At 39.2% G+C, this 22,017-nt stretch overlaps 1 protein-coding gene and 1 long non-coding RNA gene across 4 annotated transcripts; both read right to left on the bottom strand.

Annotated features, from left to right (window-relative positions):
• Positions 1 to 1,009: 1,009 nt before the first annotated feature.
• On the bottom strand, positions 1,010 to 16,957 carry LOC124214820 (uncharacterized). 2 transcript variants are annotated; one of them, XM_046617486.2, is made up of 7 exons: positions 16,798 to 16,957; positions 11,676 to 11,831; positions 9,830 to 9,933; positions 5,562 to 5,641; positions 5,007 to 5,312; positions 3,541 to 3,684; positions 1,010 to 2,778 (listed from the first exon to the last, which is right to left on the bottom strand). In XM_046617486.2, the coding sequence occupies exons 2-7, from the start codon at positions 11,798 to 11,800 to the stop codon at positions 2,500 to 2,502; spliced, it is 1,038 nt and encodes a 345-aa protein (XP_046473442.1). In that variant the 5' UTR covers positions 11,801 to 11,831; positions 16,798 to 16,957; the 3' UTR covers positions 1,010 to 2,499. The 2 variants fall into 2 exon arrangements, with proteins under 2 accessions (XP_046473442.1, XP_046473443.1); XM_046617487.2 differs by lacking the exons at positions 11,676 to 11,831; positions 16,798 to 16,957 and adding an exon at positions 10,492 to 10,645.
• Positions 16,958 to 17,685: 728 nt separating this feature from the next.
• On the bottom strand, positions 17,686 to 21,919 carry LOC124214826 (uncharacterized). 2 transcript variants are annotated; one of them, XR_006882212.2, is made up of 3 exons: positions 21,725 to 21,919; positions 21,376 to 21,473; positions 17,686 to 18,913 (listed from the first exon to the last, which is right to left on the bottom strand). It is a non-coding gene; the product is annotated as an uncharacterized lncRNA (long non-coding RNA). The 2 variants fall into 2 exon arrangements; XR_006882211.2 differs by having other exon boundaries at positions 17,686 to 18,916.
• Positions 21,920 to 22,017: the final 98 nt, after the last annotated feature.

A 22,017-nucleotide genomic window follows, 5' to 3' on the forward strand; every position in this document is an offset into this window, starting at 1 on the left:
TGGTTGATAATATTTGGTTTCCAATGGATTGCAGTGAGTAAGTTAAAATTAATTTAGAATACAGTTTTGTATATTCATAGTGCAGAGTGAACATCAGAACTCAAGCGCACAAAACGTATTCTTCCATTAATATCATTTATAATTCTCTTGACTCAAAATTTTATGGGATTTACTGGACATTTAATGGGTAAAGCCCAAAAAATCGTTGTTCTATATGGAGAAGTATAAGTTTCAATTAATTTCGATGACTCGAAACTTGGTATTGTGCCTTATTCGGTTGTAATAGGCCCGATGACACATTTGTTTTGCGTTATTCGTGTCTGACTTCCTAGTCGACTACCCGGTTTTATAACTATCTCTGTAGCTATTTCCGTAGCGAGAGAGTTCACCGCCTAATGACCGTTTAGAGTAATAGTATACCAATGTTTACGACGAACATAATCTCCACTTGTTTCAAAGCATGTGGTATTTCTCTTACCTCGTAAAGAAATTAGTGCAACTGATTCAACCAGTTACGCCTAACAAGCTCCGGTTGGATCAAGAAACTGTGGCATTCAATCGATGTAAATTTTTTGTTGGCTAGATGCACGTACTTATTTTATTTGAAATACCTAATTGTTTCTGTCAACGCACATGCGACTTGGAGGGACAACACCGAAACTTGAAACCAAATGATATTCAGTTGAACCAATTTCGGAAACACATAAAAAGGTTCACTCGAATCAATACTTCACTCGATCACGACAAGAAAGGGTTTTGTTAAATCAAGAAACTCGCTGAACTAACTAAAACATTTTTGCAAACTAAATCGAAATTGTTGAATTGAAATCGTTGTATTTTGAACAAACAAGGGGTGCTACATCGAAGTGAATGGACTCTAACAAAATCTATTTTGTAATTGGTTCAAGAATAACTTTTCCTTCGTACAGGATATCATTGTCTTCTATGCGTCCGCAAAAAAATACATTTTATGCACGCGTCGTCTGTGTATAAATAAGGGATTTTCAACTTATTTTAACAGTTTATTTATTCATCTGTTCACGTTAATATATTACATCGTTGTAAAGTTTTCATTAGTTTAATAATTCACGTTATTCGTTGTTTAATTACGCTGTATAAAATACGCCCACCTTCAAAATGATCTTTGTTTAGGTTTTTGTACATTAGAGAAGCGCATGCAATTTTTTTTCTTTCTTTTATATCTCAATTATAATTATTCTTCTTGCACCTTTTTCACCTCCTTCTACACAGTTATATAAATTAGTTATTATTCGCCAAATCTTGTGCGTTGCGCCTATACGGATGTGTATAGTTATCTTTAAATATATACAACGCTTACACACACGAACCTTTGCGATAAAAATAAATAGCTCAACATTGCGATGCCTAAAACACATCGAATATACAATAACTATAATTCGATAATAACCTCCCCACGAGGTATTATTATTTATTTATTATAGCGATCAGTTGAAGATGGTTTAATCTAAAGCAGTGCTTTTTGAAAATTCTACGTTTGTCCTATATAAAGCGTTAGTTTTGACATAACTGGATCTTAAGCCGATTAGAAACAATTTACGTATACCTATTAAAAACCTGACGTTTGTTTAAATGATGTTTATTAAATTTCGCCGGATGACGGAGAGAGAATAATATATGAAGAAAAGCAGTTACGTGAAAAGTAAAGGAGCCAAAGTAAAAACCGAACCTGTCAAAGGTATATAATGCGTGTATACGATCAGTCCTTACTAACTTTTGCCACTCCAAATATAGCGATTATGTTGCGTATATCCACTCCGATCGTAGCAAACCTAGCGACAAAAAAAAAAAAAAAAAAAAAATGCACCAAAAAAATTATTTCTCTTCCCAACTAACTTGGAGCGCGAGGCAACCACGGTGAAAAATGGATTCCGAGGGTAAAAAAGCGACAGCGAAGGCCTGTGCCTCTTGGCCTCCGCAAGTCCTCGGGCCCAAGAAACTAATCGTCCCTATATACTCTCCACGATTACGTTGATTATTAATTTCACAACATATTGTTCAAGTAAATTGAAAATTAATCACGGTATCAAAAGCCGAATCTCTCTCACCTAATTTCTGTTCTTTACTGTGTTTATACATGTGCTTTTGGGCGGCGTTTTTAAGCTCATTCGAAAATCGGCTACTCGTTTCGATCTCCCCGTTACTCAGAGAAAAAAGAAAAAAGAAAAAAGAAAAAAAAAAAAAAAAAATGAAAAAGTACTCACGACGTTAGACGGGTATGAAAATTATCTGTACGAATCGTCATATTTTCTTGGTGAAATTCATGTGCAGGTTTTTGCGTTGATTCATCCATCAACGATTCATACCTTCACGGAATGATCTCGTGAAATTTTCTGCACGTTTCGAAGTCGGAGGGAATTCGGGGGTCGGATATCGCGGAGTCGCGGAGGAAATTAAAAGGGGAAGATCGCGGGAAAGTCGGGAAGGTTCCTCGCAAAATTTCGATCATCGCGGCAAGAGCTAATGCTGGTATCCGGGTGCAAAGTATTGGGTTCCCGGGGGTGCCCGGTACCCGGGATACGTGCTGTTCAGGGCGTGTTGGGCGAAGAAGCGGCTGTAGTCCTTGTTGACGCGACGCGGCCTCACCGCCGGTCCTTTCGCAAGCTCGAGTCTCGCCCTGTTTTCCGCCTCCGTCTGAGCCTTGACCGACTCTGGCGGCCACTTTTGATCACCCCTCATGTTTCCGTGAACCGTTCCTTTCGTCGCTGCCGGTTGGGCTTGATAGACCGGAGCTGGTATCTGGAAGCGCGAGCATGCAACTGTAGGTATGCGAGATTTGATGTTGCAACAGACAGTAAACGTAGTGTCGGCAGCTGTAAATTGCATTGTATGGCTGCTTGTGCCACATTTTCTCGTAATTCTAATAATATTTGAACCACTATTTTAACGGTATCTATTTTACTAGATTTTTTTTTTATTAATTATACGATATTGAAAATGAAACAGTTCGGCAAAGTTACCACGGATTCGAATTCATTAAGAAACAACAATTGTGCACGGTATGATTTGTGTGCAGAATTTGAATTCCGTTTCAAGAGAACTCGCGATGTGGAAAAAATCGTTCGATACGTTTTTAAGGGACGAAAATTCTGTCGCTATTGATATTCTCGTTCCTGACGTTCCGGTGAATCAACACGTAGTATTTTCCTTTAATTTATTTTATTCCTTTAATTAATTTTACCCACCACCGACGAATAATAGGCTAATTTATTACCTCTTAAAGGGTTTAATTGTTTTGCACCGTACATGAAGCGAAATCATTTCGACGGGATTTTTTAACCTTGATCTTAGTCCGGTTATAGAATTTATCTACATGTATAACGATCAGAAGATCGCTCATTCAAAGACACAATTATAGGACAATGTTGAAATTGTTTTACTACAAATGAGTGCATCACGAGCATCGTGTTTTAAAATAGACAAATCTAAATCTGTAAGTCGCAAGGTAGAATTAAAAAAAAAAAAATAATTTCTTCATTCTTCACAAGTCAGACAATATACCTGAGAAATTGGTGGCTCAGGTCTGAGTGTTATAGTAGATGGTGGTGGCGAGAAGGTGGAGCGTGTAGGTGCCGGTGAAAATTGACTCTGCGGGGGTGGCTGCGAAGGAAGAACCCGCACGCCCTGACTCGGAATCTGGTTTTGCTGAAATTCAATTTAACATAATACGTTCACATTTGCAACCGCCAGAGATGGTGTTATCTTCGACGTAAGATGCACTCCTGCATAGTCACGGCAAATGCTGGACAATCTATTTCCGTTTTACGTTCATTATTAAACGGTAAATGCTGTATATTGTGTAATTCCTCAGTTCTTTCGAATGCATGTTTTTACACTCAAAGCAATCGCTGAAATACAATTAAAGGATACGCTTGCGTGCAGTGGATACCGTATACATATATCGATGTAAAATGATCCTCAGTATTGTGACATAAAACATGTTTTCAAAATTAATAACATCCAGAAAATGTCGAAACTCTTGCAGAATAATGATAGTGAAGCTGACTGATGTGAGTGATCACGTTTTATCCCCTTTTGAATTTGGAGTATGGATTAATTGGTTCCCGCAATTACAAAGTTTCACGTTTAGGGTATAATTATTGTAGGATGAATCGTCGTGTTCGTAAAGCAATTCAGTTATACATTGTCGTTCAACATCCACCAGTCGACCGACTCACCGAAGGTGGTGTACAATTATTCAGAACTGACGCTACTGAATAAATATTTTTTCCAGATAAGAATTTTTCTCTACTTCGCGATCAAATTCGGTAATATTGTTAATATGTAGATTCACTTTGTGCTCGCGAAAATTTGCGCAAACTATAACGATGCTGGATCAGAGAAGAGATAATTGGTCGATTGGAATATTTTGAATACAGAAAAGTGTTTTTCCGAGAGTCTTTAATTAAGTAACTGCAGATAAGAACGCTGTAATTTTGAAGATTGAAAACTGACTGACGGAAAACGCGTCTCTGGGTTTGTAATATACGAGGGTGAGAGTTGAAAAAAAATCACAAAAATCTCAAGAGCCAACAATACCAATTTTGCCTTGGAATAAATATACATTACATACGTACAGAAGTGATTTTCATGGGTTATATTTTGGGTCATTAAAATTTAGTCAACATTTAATATCCAACGAGCTTCGAAACTCAGTATAACGGCCACAATAAAAATGCGAGTGTGTCTGACAGTAGCCAATTTAGATTTTCCATTCAAGTTCGAACCGGCCTATGACGAATACTGTGAAAAATAAACATTCTAACACAATAGTCGAACGTTATTTGAGAGCGTAATATTTTGACCCATAAAATTTCTCCCAAGCATCTTTTCACTCCCACGAATTCAACCCACAAAAATCACTCGCACACGTATCGTGGCAAGGAGAAAAGGGCACGAATCGAGTCTCAAAACCGACAGCCAATAATTTCGGTAGCCTGGACGGCCCGTAATGTGAGCAGACGAACCTGTTGAGGAGTAACAGGTTGTTGCCACGGTGCCTGGGCCGGCTGTGATTGCCAAATTGGTGGCTGCTGATTACGGTTTGGCAAGGGTGACGTAGCCGGGGGTGTGACGGGAGCCCAACCCTTGGGTGCTGCTGACTGGAAGTTCAAGGGTTGACGAAGCGTGCCCCCGGGGCTTGCGGGTGACGGAGAAGGCGGAAAGTTCGCGAGTTGCACTAGTCCCTGGGGGACCTGAGAGCTAGGGGGTTGCGGAGAAGGACCGGAAGCCGGGCTGCTTCCATACGACGCAAAGTCTCCCACGCCTCGTGTCTGGGGCAAAAAACAATGAAAAAAATCCAAGGGGTTGCAGTGAACAAGTTGGGTAGCCAATTGTGCAGTTCTCGCGATAATCATCGAGCCGCGTTAATTACACGAATTAATTATACCCCGTTGTTATCGCCCACCGCCGTCTATGAATAATTACGTGCAGTTTCGGGATTCGGGGGAGTTTATGTGTGCAATTGTGAGTTTTTTTAACGACTGTCAACGAACAGTGTCGTTGGTGCAGGGGGACTCTACCTTTGATTGGACTGGCTCTTGTTCCACGTAAGTGAATTGCTGATCTTCCGGCGGTGGAGGCCAAGCCACTCGTTTCAAACCTGCAACAAGTGCTCCGGTTATTTCAGGTACGGTACAGAACGGTTAGTAAGGGTGCGTGGTTTTATAGGTAAGAAAAAACGTGCGACTCGCGGTTTTAAAGCCGTGAAGTACTTCAGCTAGTTCACGTTGTGCCAATCAAGGGCCTTGAGCCCAACTGATCGTGAGAACATCTGTTATTTACGAAATTATTATAATTCCTAGTTTGCCTGTTTGCTTAGCGACTTCAATATTGCTTCAAAATATTCTCACGACGGCTCATTTTACTCCTTATTCTTTCCGTGATTGCGCAAAGAATGTCAAAAAACGGGTGAGTTTCCTCAGTTGATAATTACCACAAGGAGTACTACACGACCTTAAAGAACGCGAGCTGTATGAGTTTTAGTGACGACTTAAAAGTTGGAGACACTGTTGTTGACCAGTTCATCCAATCTCCCATGATCCGATTTTTATTCGTAATCACATTTTATTGGCAATCAGATATGAAATAAAGTTGTATAATTCTTAGATAAAAATCGAAGTTCAACTAAAAACGGTCGTCATTTTGCGAATGAAATTCAATCGCGCAGGCAAAGAAGTATTCGAATATTTTGTCTCTAAATTAGAAGTGTATCGATGGAGCCGTTTTTGAATTTCGTGGGTACCGCGAAACATTATGTTACCGAGTGAAATCGTTCACCTTATCGTCAATAAAAATATTCCCGATTAATTGATTCTGACGAAAAATTTGCGAACCAAGCTCGATCTCCATACGTATGAACAAAAAAACCCCAATCGCATTGAATAATTAACTGTCGAGATATGAATTCTAAAAATTCACCCACTTATTTCCACTTACTCGTATGTACGGTATATTCCCTCTTAAAAACGTTGTCTCTTTCGTTTTTCCGCCGTCTTTGTTCGGTTTGCACGAGAATAACATTCGCTAATTTTTCGGCGGAATTTTGTAAATATCCGACAAGCGTGACTCGTGGCTTGTATAGCTATTTGGCTAGTCCCTGCAGCATTCGTGCGTCAAGCGTTAGTGAGTCAAGCTCGTTTATTTATATCGAGCAACAGGAAAGATTATAGGACAAGCTACGTTAACACAGGACAACGTAACGCTCTTCAATTAGCAACTGTATTTTTAAAATTCTAATCGAGAATCTCTTACTCAGTTCCCACTTTATATATGCCGAAAAAAATATGCATATAAATTTGAGGTGCGGAATTTTTTTTAGGCAGAAAAAGAGGGGCCTCATTTTTGAATAATTCGAAGTTTAGTTCGGTGAAAAACCTAATTCCTCAACGTAGGGCCAACAGCGATGTCGTGCGGATATTTTACAGAATTAGACAGATTGCATCAGTGCGTGACTGATCTTTGAACGGTTAGCCAGAACTTGCAAACATGATTGTCCGACGGATTATCATCACAGTTGGGGCCAAGTTTATATTTGAAAATTAATGTTGCCACATTGTCGCACGCGAGAACGCAAAGAATCGGCCTTGTATCGCGTCTATTTTCGGAAATTAACAATTTACATGGGTCCTCCGATTCTGTGAAAATATTCTTGATGGGCGTCCAGCCCCGCTGAAAGATACACGATCATTTTCATCTATTTTTCCACTTTGCTCTAGAGCACATGTCGCTTAATTTAAAATTCCCGACAACTTTATGGCCTTCGTTCACAGACACAGTTATGAGCTATATCAGAATTCGTGTTTTAAGGAGCATAAATCATTGTGAAAAATTTATCTAACGCGTCGAGCGTCGAGTGAGTCGATTGCAAGAATCGTTGTCCATTATTTTATAAATTTGCTCGCAAAAATTTTCCCGTTTTTATTCGCAATTTCTTAGTTTAGTCATTCTTTCTCTCATATCCTTTTTACTACCATCAGTCTCTTTGTATCATTTAACTTGCCCAACATTGTTCTAAATGTAAATAATAAACTCTATTCTACTCTATTCTGTATTTCATGTCTAATCGTAAGTACCTGTCATAAATGAATTGTTTCTACTTATATTTTTCGTAGCAGTTGCGAAGCCAGTAACGAGGACATTTTTGCCAATAAGTGAGCGATTGACAGATTGCAATACATTACAATTACATCTATTTTATTTAATTTGATTTTAACGAACATGTAAATAAAACAGCTGGCTATACACTCTATGGTGTCGATTCTTTATTTCCTAAAAATTCCTTAACAGGTGCCTAGCGGTCCGATTAATTAGTAGATTGTCTCGTTTCTTCCGACGAATGAATCACTGCAGGGATTATGTAAGCTTTACAGAAATAAATTACAAGATGTGGAAACGTACAGACTCGAAGAAATATCGACAAATTAATTTAAACTCATTTCGCAGCTGGGTTATTCGACTCGCGCGTAAAGTATTACAGCTATAAGTTTTTCTTTGTCGATTCACGATCAGTCTGTGTCATAGTTTAGACATTTTAAACGATCATGACATCGATCAGTGTAAAATAGCCGTAATAGCCAGAAAAAAAGAATACCTGATAAACTGCCATAAATTGTACAAAGAATCTTGATTATTTCCTTACTTATTACGGTATGGGTAAAAAAAATAAATAAATAAGTAAACAGATCGATAAAGTGAAAACTGGCTCCATGCCGGGAGTTCTGAACGATATCTGTGTTTATATAATTTTGGCATCCGCACGAAGTCGTTATGGGCTCGTGTTTCGGACTTGTCGAACACAAAAATCAAAAGGTGACTAAAGCACTTGAAGGAAAATCTTATCGACAGGTGTCACCTGTCGAGCTAATCTAATTACCGTTGAAGAACACCAAAGTTAATCGAAACAGTATTTCCACGACTACATACGTATAATTTGACACAAAACCACAAGATTTTATTATTAAAATAAATAATTTCCACACCAAATCACAAGCATGTTAATTTTCGCAGTCGCAGAAGATGAGGCAAAAAATTCACAGAATTAATGTGACAAAACGCAGTGCACGAAAAATGATCGGAAGCGAAGAATAAAGTAAGTATTGATACGTAAAGACGTAAATAAATAACAAATCAACAGGGCACACGCCATACTTGTGTTCTCCAAACTGTCTTCTACTCTAGTCCGCGGTGTCTCCGGTGGTTTGCCACGTCCGACTATTAATCGTCGTCGAACTTGACTATACTTTTGGCTATATGTATTCGGAACCAGCGGTTATGCGAAAGCCCGATTTCGAGCTTTCGAGTCTTGATGGAGCGGCCGGTAGTGGGGCGAAACTAGGTGAGCGTGCGCGTCTAGCGATGAATTTTGTATATTATATGGAAACCGCTTAGCGGTTTGTGACATACAAGGAGAGGGCTGGGTTGAAAACGGGCTGATTTTACCTCGGGCCGGGCGCAAAAGTAGGCGACAGTAGCGGCCGTCGCGGGGGCAAAAGGGGGGCCAACAACCGCGGTAGCGGCTGCGGGGACGCAACAGGCGGCGGGCTTCCGCCGTCGTCAGTATCAATGGCGTCTCGTCGTCTCCAGGGTGAATTGGCCGGGAGGAAAAGCATGAGGAAAGAAGCGAAGCGTATACACGAAATTCAAACGAATTCGGTAGAAAGAAAACCACCGCTAAGAGCGGCGAGTTTTCGGTGAAATTCACCGTTTGACGCCTGCGGGCAGGCAACCCGTGCTACGTTCTTTATCGCGCTACCTTAATGGGAGTGGAGGTGCTTTGCGGTTGGTTGCCTATTTACCGGCGTCGAGCGGTGCGTTTCACAGAAAACTAAAGATGCTGTACTTGTTAGTCGTTTAGTCACCGAGACCTGCGAGCGAAGCGTTATTTTGCAAATTGTCGTGTATCGGCCTACACGGTAACGTTTGACAAGCCGATTTTTCGTCATTTTGACCTTGTAATTAAGTGCTACGTATTTTTAAACTGGTTATTTTGAATATCGGTAAAGGCTGGCAGCGATGAGAATGTATCGGGGTGGGGTTCGTGAATATATGACCGTACAAAATTAGCTCGGATTAATATGTATCTGAACATGACGCTCGTTCGTCGTTCAGCTTTGGTTCTCAATCAAGTCGAAGCTTCGTACCGTCCTTATTTTTTTTCCGCGTCTCGGGGGTTCGTCGTGATGAATTGTGAAAATAAATTTATTCTAAACAGCGAACCAGATTTTAATCTTTCATCGCTTAGCTTGTATTTAGATTTCCATGCTGATGCAGAAACTAATTTCAAACTCACTCGGTTGTCCGCCGTTGCGTTGTCTAGCTTCCTCTTCTTCGAGCATGCGAAGAACGGCGCTATTTTGCAGATTCGCCGGCTTGGCCAATTGGTTGAAGTCGATACTGGAAAACAGATTTATACGCTTAGCACAGCCGGTTCGGTTGATTCGAGTTATACCATACATGTTCAAAAATTTGTAACTCATGCTAAACGTCGTAGGTTTTTTGACAATCAAATGCTATTCCACATATGCAAACAATATGCAAACGCACTTCAGAAAACAGTCAGAAAAATAATCCATCCAGAAGACGTACATGCCGGATACAGGAATTTATTTTTTAGCAAGCAATAACCATAATTTTTTATTGAATAGAATTTCTGTAAATTGAAAAAACCCAGAGTAATCCCCTTTTAACGATTTACTAATAAAATTCCAAAGACCGTCACGTGTCCACTGTACTTTGTAATTAACTGTACGATTTCTTATTTCTCTTGCTGAGTAAACACGTTACCGGCGATTTTCGTTTGTCTGTAAATTTTACGCGAAAAGTGTAACTTTTTATTAAGACTATTGGAAGCGACGGAGAAATGAATGAAAAATTAGGTCGAATTTTGCACGCAGTTTTAAAATCGAAGGCGCGAATAATACGACGTGTATACTTATAAACGTGAGAAAGCACCTTTTTTGGGCGATCATTTTGCAGCTAAGCTCCTGTGGTTGCACGAAACCAGACGCACGTCCGCGACACGACAACTTTGGTCTGCCAAATGCTAAACTAAGTCAAGTACACAATGGCTTGCGCAAGGAGCTGAAGAGGTGACGGGGTTTTTGCTATATCAGTCGCTCGATTTGGGGAGCGAGGAGGGCGCGGAACTCCCTAGGGAGGGAACGGAATCACAAGGCAAAAATTACCCAGACACGCGAGTTTATTTGCGGCATTTAGGAATCACTTACTTACTAAAAATACCCCGATTGCTAACGAAACCGACCCGACGTTATAGGTATACGGATGAATAGCTTATGGATCCGAGATTCGGGCATTTCGCGCGTGAATCACCGACGTCGCGTCGAGACGCTTGGCGTCGGTTTAGCCGCGTCTCGCGAATAAACGTCATCGGCTGTCAATCGCCCGGCCAATAACCGCCGACACCTCACGTTTGCTCTGAGTAAATATCTCTCAATGTATTTCACCGTCTTTTGGCGTCTACCAGATCGAGATGCTGCCACGCTGTCTGTTTGTTTGTCTGTCTTTTCTCGTTGCAGCTCGCCGTCCGCGTCGCTGCCAAGATGAACGTGTTTTACATTTCAATGCCAAAAACGGCTGGTAATTAGTCGTTGTTACGGTTGAACAGTTCTAATTACCGCTATACTCCTTCCTTTGCGAAATACAATTGTAAACATTGGAATGAAATCTCGAAATAGCTACATTTCAATCGACAAATTTACCGCTACGGATTTCACTAATAGAATTTGACGTACGTACAAATTGAATTGAACCGCTGACGCGATTAGTTTGGCAGGAATTCAATTAATTCTCTAGCACGGATAATGCCGTTGTTGTTAAGACGAATAGGTAATGCAATGCAATGCAGCTGTCATTCGTATTTATAATATTTCAATTGAAATTCCTTGTAATAAATGAATCTTTGTGCCGTCACTCTCGTATCTAATTCTTTATTTCATGTATATTTTATACAGATTCGATTTCTGAGGGCTTTCAGAAGAATAGCAATGAGCAAATTTATTGGACACCCTATTTCTGTGTTTGTGTTTGTGAGTTACAAATCTTTCTACGCTCATTTTATGAGAAACGTAACTAATTGTAAGCGTATTTCGTACGGGAAAGGAATCTGATTTTCTTACCCGACAGCACCGTTGGATAGAACTTGAGTCTGGCGTTCGAGTGTCTCTTGCACCGACTGCGGAGAGTAGAGTTTGATCGGTGAGTTGAACTGCTTGTTCACGAACTTTGGCCCCTGGCCCGCCATCGTTCACTTCCTTTATAATTTCTTCTAACTACTGTAAAATAAATATTTATGCCGCTTACGACACCATTCAACATACAAATCGACTCTTGCAGGATTTTCAACAATTATGCTGGATTCATTACACCTGTCGGTTACGTGAACTGAACGCATAGGAATGTCTTTAGTAATTTCAGAATGAATATTTTTTCTTCGATAGGATAGACTGAGAGAAAAATACGGTACACGCATCGTTGCGTAGAGTCTCAACTTTGGTTTATGACTGTTTCTACTTACCCTGAAAAGTATGCTAGTTTTATCGATTTTTATGCTAAGGATGATAATTTTAGTGGCTTATCTTGACCTTAAGTAAGGTTGAGGACAATTTCATCACATCATTCAAAAAATGCAGTTAATTGTTTTTAGCATGTTCATTTCTACTAAATAACCGAATGGTGAATTTGGATCTTGACAAGGTTGCTTGTTTATTCTCTCTGAAGTAGAAACATTGGTAAAACTGAAGTGTGGGTAAGAAATTCTTGTGATAACAAGGGTTCGTTATAGGCAGCTGATGGAGTCTTGTAGATATACTCCGTTGTTCCGCGTCAATGTCGAAGTTTGCTTTGGGCTATAAGCGTCGCCGAGACAAGATCAGGCCTAAAAATACGAGAAGTGCTCTCGATAGATCGTAATATTGACCCTGACTAAAGGTGTTAAAAGTTCCCCAAGACCAACCACCTAGACCTCGATAAGACAGAGGTGCTCAATTAAATAAGGGCTGGACTCAACGCGACAGACCTAAAATTATATTGTTCATCTCTAAGTGAATTTCGATCTGTGTAAATTATAGGTGTCCGACGTAAGGCCATAAACTGGGGTGTTAAAGATACTGCTTTCTCATACACGTACAATAAATCTGGCCGTTAATCTTCGACGCGTCGTCCTCGTCGAAGAACGTTGGGAAACAGCTGTGCCGACGTGTTACATACGCACACATTCTTCATTGCGGCATGTGCCAAGTGACGTGATATTTTGATTGGAGTATCTCTAGTTTTTTTTTTTTTTTTATATATTTCTGCATTATCAAAATTTTTAGTGCCGATATTCGATTTAACGAACCCTGGATACATGCTTTGAACGGTGGGATAATTGATCAGCTGGAAAGTTCGTTTCTTCATTACTTCGTGTTTTTCTCACTCCCTCTTTTCTTCCCTCAACAGCTGAGACTTCAGTTATCTCGCTTGTGAAAAGTGTTTATTTTGGCTGAAACACATTTTCTTTTGCGTCGTGGGTTGTTTTCACTTAATCACCCATTGTAACGGTTCACAAAGCGTCACGAGCTTGCACATTCCAGCACCTCGGTACCAAAAATTTAGCGTTCGTATCAGAAATTCGCAACATGCACTGTCGTATTTTTAGCAGTAGCTTCGCGACGCTGGTAAACGAGTGCGGTATGATTACCTCGGCTTGCAAAATTCCTCGCAAATTAAGATGCCGTATATGTATGCATATATAACTATAATTCGCGATGGAAGACCTCGTAGGTGAAAAAATTCACAGGATAAATTTTGGCTAGGATCAATGACGAAGCATTTGTTTACATTGGAAAAGAATTTGGAAGCTATATTATACCACCGCCGTCAAAATGGATACGTAAAACCAAAACACTTCGAAGCTGAATTAATAAATAGAAAGAAGGTAAAGCTTGGAAGATTACCGACCCTGAACTCGATGAAATAAATCCTGTGCTCGATTGAAAGTTAGTGGGAAATAACACTAATCATGCGGATGATTTCGCTATTGGAATAATTTGTGCATCGTTGTTACTTTGTCCGTAATTGTCAACTCATCTATTTTTATTTTCGACTTTCGAACAATGGGAAATAAAATAAAGTACAGCGTGGTTAAAACTCGATGAGAATCTTTGCGATCAGGTTTTGTACGTCGAAACGCGGTTGAGTCACCTGTTGACGGTGGTTACCGATTTGGCTCGGTCTGGTGATGGCGAAGACACAAAAGCCAAGTATTCGCCCGGGACCTTTTTGAGAACCCCGAAATTCCTCCGCGTTCCCTTTCACCGAGGTTAAGCCCTCGAAGCCTCTCCGTCATCCGGTAAAACGTTCAAGGGTATTTTTGACGGAATATTTACCCCGTGAATAATGTGGTTTTTTTAACGGAAGGTTTTCGATGAAACTTTTCGATGGTATTCAGTATCGTAATTAGATACCAAACTAAGCTAACACGTCTAAGCTTGAAGAGCTCTTGAATTTTTATAACGCGCTTGCTCTAACAACACTTATACGTTTCAATCCTGGAATAAAGTGTTTGGAATGTCAAAGTACCAGAAGTTACCCACACAGGCAAAAGAAACATTAATTCCGCTGGACAGCTATACGGTGAAGTAGGAAGAAGTCTGTGAACGAGATACCGTGTAGAAGGCGGGAGAAATAGATGAGTCGACAGGGTATTCTGGAATCTGTGCCAGAAAAACAGGGCCGAAGAGAAGATTCCGGACGTGAAAAACGAGTGAAAATCACTATTATAGAACGGTACTTAAATCATCGCTTCGTTATGTATATACTGACAAAAGTTCACGAGGGTACGTTGACATGCTTTCGAACTCAACGTTTCAGTGCTTGTCACTTGAAAGATATTCGGAAGCTAAAGTCATGATTATCGCTAACGTTGTTGGCAAATATTCTTCGGGGAAATCTGCTCTCACAGGAAAATTGATTATGTCATGCTTCGAGGGATCCTCAAAGGGTTACACAGCATGATTTTGGAAGAAGTGTGAAAACAAATCGACTGAATATTTGTTTCAATTGCCATCGAACATCGGAAGTTCGGATTTATTGCCAATTCATGACTATAAAATTTGACTTTGTCGATAATCTATTGGCTGGATGCGACAGAGCGGTGGAATAATCGGACTACATCGGGTTAGAAAAATGAATGCTTCTATTCTCGAGTGTCAATTATAATCAAAGTCAAAGTTTTCGGTAGCGATCTTCTTTAGCGCGACAAGATGCAGAGGGTATCGATAAGCGTTATATTAAGTTCACGTGAAACGGTTCGACATCGCGGTTGAAAAATGATCTGACCCAATTATATCGGGAAACCTAACCGAATTATCGCCAAACAGGTATATAATAAATCAGACCCTCGTGCGTCAGAGGCGGTTTTAAGGTGAACGCGTGTCATCAAAGAAGAGAATTATAGGTGCGTCCCTGCGGTTTTGGCCGTACTCACACCTATGCGGTTTAAATTTAGCGCGGATTCCTCCGAATATACGTGTATATCGACTTTGCATACTTATACGCAAAAAGTTCGCCGCGAGACGTGTATAATATGCGCGTTCGTGAAATTTCGGAAAAGCTCGCACGGCCTCGGGAAATCCCGAAAGGTCCGAATCTACGATACGTTGGTCGGGTTGGATTACCAGCGGGGGTGGTTAACGCCGAATGGAACGAGGGTGGCATTTACCATTGACGAAACTCGCGGAAGGCCCGTGAAAACCGACGAATAATAACCGACCGTTCGCCAGAGGCGTATTCGTAGGTATAGGGCATTGCCACGCTGGAATAATATCGCTCATCTCGACTTTTTTCGGAACCTAGCGTTTTATATATTCCCAAGAGTATTTTTATAATATTATATTTTCGCACCTGTTACGTAACGCAAATTGGGACGCCTGACCGCGAGGTATATCCATCACTGACCGCGAGGCTTCCTTATAATTTGCTTCGAAGAGGCTCTTTGGACCGAGAATTGCATGGGATATTATCTTTCCGTACCTTGATGGCCGTATAAATTTTTCCAAATTTTCTCGATATAAACCTTTTCAGGCAAACTGTTATCGAAATGTGCAAAATCAAGTCGTCACTATTACGCTGTATCGCCAAACATTGCAGAGAATTTTTCGATTTTTTTAATTCGGTCAAGCAGAAATTTTGTATATTTTAAAAAATCTCTACGAATCACTTTTAAAAACTCCCTCAGGCCGAAATGTTTCGATCATTTGGTGCAGTCGGAACTGTTTTTATAACGTTTCGATGTCCGGAAGAAAAAATGTCGAAGTTTTCGGATTAAAAACTACGACAGATGAGATTCAATATTTGATTTGACTTGATTTAAACAGTATTCTGAAAGATTCATAACATCCGATAAGGCTCCCTTGATTTTTTTTTTCTCATCTTTCCAATGACATTCGAACGGGGATCATGTATGTGATACGAATAGTTTAAGGAAATTGCGAACATTTTAAGGATACAAGCATTAATAACTATTATTCATGAATGTTGTGTGATCGAATTTCCCAAATCGATGAAATTACACCGTTAGCTGTATTTGTACAGCTCATCAGTTCTATTTCTCACAACAATCGATCAAGTTTCTCAGATTTTTTTCTGTTGCTCAAGTGAAACATGAAAGCTATAAAACAGCACGTATCTATTATACGTACAAACAATAGAATTTTTTGAAAAATGACCACACGTTTAGCAGACGAATCAGCGTCGATGACCGTGAGAGCCTAAATCACCGGTTTAACATAAAGTTTAAAAGAAGAAAATAACTTGGCCTATAATAAATTAAACAGTGGTCCGCAAGAAGAGGAAATCTTTGCATATTTAGCATGGCATAATTAATACGGTTTATTTTCAAAGTACCGAAAGGGTAAAGCTAATTTTCCCTGTAGCTGATGAATTCTTTCCAGTCAACCGTCGTTTATTTATGGCGAATAAGTTACTATAAATGTTGATCCGCGCACATCGTAATAATAACGCGGATAAGCGGACGGATGATCGCGAAGCGAGTGACACATTATACTTAAACGGAGGGACGATGTCACGATGACGCTTGACAGTAATTAAACTCCGGCGACCCTGGCACCCTTCGAGCCGGTAAGAGGCACTTTTTTTTTTTAGAACCCTGCAACAAGGCAACGATCCCCGCAGCCGTGCAGGGGAAAGTGGCGACAAGTCTCAAATATACAGTGAATCACGTTTGAAGTTGTAACTTACCTTAAGCGTAACTTGCGTTACGAGCCGTTCTCCCGAAGGTGGAACACACTCAACTCAACTCGAGTAAGCTCAAACGCTGAAAAGCAACGACGATCCTCTTCCAGCCACCGTTGCCCACCGCGCTAAGCTATTTTCGTATACCCACCTAGCGTCTTTGCGAGCAAAAGTCTTGAATTTCTAGAGATTTTCTAAAAATTCACTGGTCAACACCTCGGTCATACAGCGGTGCCACGGTCCGGCTTTACGCGGTTTGGATTCTACATTTTATAATTCGAATTATCGTAGTTACCAAACGCGTACGATGCACTTCACGAATTTCGTCCCAAGCATGCGCGCGCCCCCGCGTTTTAGCGCTCAATTTTTTTTTTTTTTTTCATACTTGTTTTAGTCTTTCACGGTTTCAAATACATGCAAGTTTCCCATCTTGTACCGTTCCCTAGCCAATTATTTGAAACAGGAATAACGTTTAGTCGGACTATTATCGGGGTACTTGGCTCAATATACACGCACTATATGCCAAATTAGATTGTAAACATTTTCAAAGCGGAGGGACGTGTTAATTTATTTTCGAAACTAGCGTGGCGCACTGCGAACAAGGCGAAGAAAGCTCAATCGTCAGAAGCTTTTAGAGAAGATTATTGAGAGAAACTATTAGGCATTTATCATCTTCAAATACCTGCTGTGAACAATGATAAACAATTTGGAAAATCCTGCCAAGTATAAAATACCGTCTGATAGAAAAGTTTGAAAAAAAAAAATCACCTCAAAGTTTCGAATAAAGCGTCAAAAGCTGTATTGCCTTCGTGCAACTGTTTGTTAACCTTATTTCTCACGAATAATTATTTTATTTTCCATTTTTATGAACATATAATTTTAAGGTGCTTACAGCTACGTTTTTCTCCCGTACGAGTGCATGAAAGATGTAGAAATGTTTTCACAATTTTCAATCAACGCCTGAAACGATCACAATGTTCCCATTTTAAAATTCTTATAACGCACGTTTAACGCGAGGAAATAAATTTATCGAAATCAAAAATGTATATAAACGCTAGACAATTTTTATTCATTCTTCCCTCAAGGTCTAGTCTTCTTTCGCATCTATTTGTGGAAAATGAACGACGCATTTGAGTGAAATTAATTCAGAACTCAGAAGAAAGATACGCGCATGATCTGAAAGACGATGTATAATGCATTTGTCCTCCTTAAATAGCGAGAGTGAATTTAAAAATTATACATATAATCATTCATGCAAAGTCTGTACGTTTATACTGTATTAAATTAAATTATATTGTATACCTTACATATGTTATGTGTAGAATGAATGATTATATTTGAAGTAAATGGTTTCCAATCAAAACTCATCGAATTTTGTTACCACGATTGTTGAGAAGTGTCGCGGCTCATCCGAAGTTAATAAATTTCATGCGATATTCGTGCAATTTATAAACCGAGAACGAATTAGTTAGGTCCAAGTCTTAAAAAATTGTAGAATTTGAAAGAAATTCACGATTGAAGAGAAGTAAATTGAATTTTTCAGTGATCGAGTATCCGTAAATTCTGGAATTCAATCGATCGTTTCAATTAACTGGAACATCCCCTAAGAAAGCCCGTTGTGTTTCCGTAGTCTCTCTGTTCTATCGTACTACCAATAGGTAATCATCCGTATATTTTCCGTGACCGCACTGCAGCTGAAGCAGAAATTAACTATTCCAACAAGGTGCTGAGCGGTGGATATCTACTATTCTATACACGTGGTTTAATTAAATGGTTTAAATAGCTTTGGTTACCGCAGTATCTTGTTCTTCTATTAACAACAAGTACAAATGACGTATCTCCGCTGTTATCGGTATTATTGTTCAGACGGTATAGTAGGATTCGACCCAGCATTTAGACGTAACGACGTAACGACGCAACGCAGCTGCTGAACCTTAAACTCGTGTAGAGCGTGATGCTAGCGGTGCACGATGCGAAATGGTAACAATTAGCGGCATATCGATGCAGGGAAGCGGATTGCGTTTGGTATTGGGGTGCATAAGTTCCGATCCGTCTGCGACAATTATCATACGTCGTATTCGACTGGTCGCGGGATGATCGATGCGCGGCATGGTGGAGTTTCCTGCTGTTGGGAAGATAATGGGAAATCAAATAGGAGCCCAAGAGCGTAGATCCAAGAGAATCCTGCACGCTCGGGTTTTTCACGTCTCCGACAAATTTTTTAGGTATCTGGACGGTAAGTGCATGTCGGCTAATATTTCGTATTCTGTCGTATTTAGGCGTCACGCAAGCAGTGGATAATGCAGAGCATGCGTACAACGGCAAAGTACCACTTGTGGTCTTTGAAACAGTATAAATCGCAAACATTAGCGCTGATGGTGTTGTTGCAGCGCGAATAAGTTATTCGATTGAAATACACAGGCCTGCAAATAAATCCTTCAAGAAAAAAATAATGAAATATTATAGACGTAAAGGTTTTGATGTGCCGAATCCATATCTGATTTACATTCTTTGCTGCCACGTATATACTACATGATATATGGTTTGTCTGTTATTGTTTAAAATTTAGAATTTGTCATGTTTTGTTTTTGCATTTAGACTACTTTAATCTATTTAAATAGTGTCTGTACGCACAAAACCAGTTCGAACTTATAGACAGAAAAAGAAAGATATCGCCTAACGTTGTTTCGAATTATACTAGTATATAGATTTTCTGACGATTTTAATGCTTAAGCTTTTTGACTCTGTAACTTTTTTGTATAAATATTGCTGCTATCATTAGTGTTTGATTATAATTTGTAGGCAAATACCGCGTTTTATTAAGGTTGGGGGGAGTAAGGCTTGGCCGGTCTAAAATCATACCTATTTTGAGGAGTTTTTTTTTTTTAAGAAAGGAAAAACACTTAGAGCAATTTGAATTCCCGGGCTTTATTATTTGGAGTTTTAAGAACATTTTGTAATTTTCTCATTAAAATTAATGACAAAATGGCGGCATGGCGCATATTAGTAGCGAACGACTCCAAACTCGAGGGCTATTGTGGTGGCGTATCTCCTGACATCACTGTCCAATTTTCAACGGATAAAAAAACTTTTTTGAGTTAAAAACACCTTGCCGGGTTCGAGCTCGTAGCTTAAACGTTGAAAATTTTTTTTTATCAAATATACACGATTATGAACTAAAGAATTTCATTTTACGATCAAAAAATTGTTGAAAAAATGTTGGTATCAAAATTCAAAAATCTAGCCACGAGCTTGAATCAATAAAGGAGTTTTGAAGATTTTGTCAAAATTTCAAGTCAATCGAATAAAAATTGACCAAGGAATCTGCGCCACCGGATTGAAAACGTGGTCGTTCGTTACTCATATGCGCTATGCCGCCATTTTATTATTAATTTCAATGAAAAAATTCTAAAATGTTCCGGAAACTATAAATAATAAAGCTCACGAACAAAAACTCCTAAAAATAAGTATGTTTAGACCGGCCAAGCTGTATTCCCCTCCTGACACTTAAGAAAAACATTACATTAAAAGTATACGTGGTACATATTTTTGATTACTGTACTTCTATTCAAGAGCATCGAATCTATTACAATTACGCATAATAAAAGACGGAGAGAGAAGATTGTTTTTTACAGATCAGTGATATCTTTCGCATGGAAATGAAAATCCCAATGGAAACAAAAAATTAAGATTCTCCCTGACGTCTTTATACGAGCAGCAATAAAGAGTTGATATTGAAAGAGAATGGTTATTTTCTTTTAAATGGCAGCCCCTCTCCCTCCATCTCTTTATAATTCGTATTTACAACTTTTTCGAACACCCTCTTACTACGGTTTCCTATACTTTTTGGAAATAGATCAAGCTTAATCGTTATTAACAAGCTAATTGATTAAGCTTTGACTTTTTTTCATATACGCTCTAACGCGGTATCATCATCAAAAATCGCTTGAACAAGTCAAAAATTTCAGGAACGAATAACTAAACTGATTGAATGGATACGGAAAATAATGAGTATTTCGCAGGTATATTTAACTAGCTAAATGCATATGAATTATTCACGAATAAGTCGGAAGTTTAGAATTTCAAGTCTCAGAGCGTTGCTTGTAACTTTTTGTAGCTGATAAAACATCGTCAGTACCATTTACAGATCATATTAAGCCGATTTGACTATTTCGTGCATTGAAACACTTGATAATCATGGAAGATACTGCTCGCGATTCATAAAATTCGAAATCACCGGAATAACTGTACTAACGTAATCATGATCCCATTTTCTCCTCACCGTGTGAATTTAAAAATAAACTCCAAAATATCTATTTTTTTAAACAGAAAATATAGTAAAAACAATTTATTTTTTGGGCTTTCGTACGTATGTTCTAAACATATTGAAATCATGTTTTTTTTACAGTTCTCGCGGATTTACCTAAAAATAAATTTCATATTCAGAAAGATCAGAGTTTTTTAACACTTGAACAAATTTTTTTCGCCGGCAAGTGGTTTAATTCAAAGACGTGATAAAACGGATCAACGTGTTTCATGTAAAGGTTGAGGCCTAAGGGATTAAAAATGGAAGGGTTTTCATACCTTAGTGTACGCTCTAAAATATCCAAATTGCAATCAAATCGAAATTCCCACGTTCATCTTTTTCGTCGCAGGTAGTGCACCGTGTCGACCTCCGCGTGCTTTAAAGTAAAAAATGTACCTAATTAGCGAAGAACTATTATGTAGTTTATTGTAAAAGTAACGACAGTTTTTTTTTGTAAATAATTAAACAAATTTAATTGTGATTTCATGCTGAATTTTTTCACCCAATTAAGTCCGTGATTAGTTTAATCACGGAAATAATTTTGCTGGAATAAAAATAAAAGACATGTCCGTGAATCTATTTTTAGCCACGTCACAACGTGATTAATAATTCTGATCAATTGATTACCAGACCAATAAACGTAACGTTTTATGGCAAACGATGGTTAAATTTTTTTCTAATAATACGATCACATTGCAGTAACAACATCTGCCGATGTTCGTTATTGGTGCAGTTTGAGTGCCACATTTGGCACTTCGCTATGGTAAACACACTCTGCAAAATTCACTGCCTGCGTGACACTAAATTACTGCAGAGTAGGTGTCGGTTACCACGTGCGCTTACGATTCTGGTATGGCATCCATGGAAAGGTACATCGTAAATTAGTTCCAAAATCGTATTTCGTACCAGAGGGCGCTGCT

Source organism: Neodiprion pinetum, chromosome 3 (assembly GCF_021155775.2).
Source record: "Neodiprion pinetum isolate iyNeoPine1 chromosome 3, iyNeoPine1.2, whole genome shotgun sequence".
NCBI lineage: Eukaryota > Metazoa > Arthropoda > Insecta > Hymenoptera > Diprionidae > Neodiprion > Neodiprion pinetum.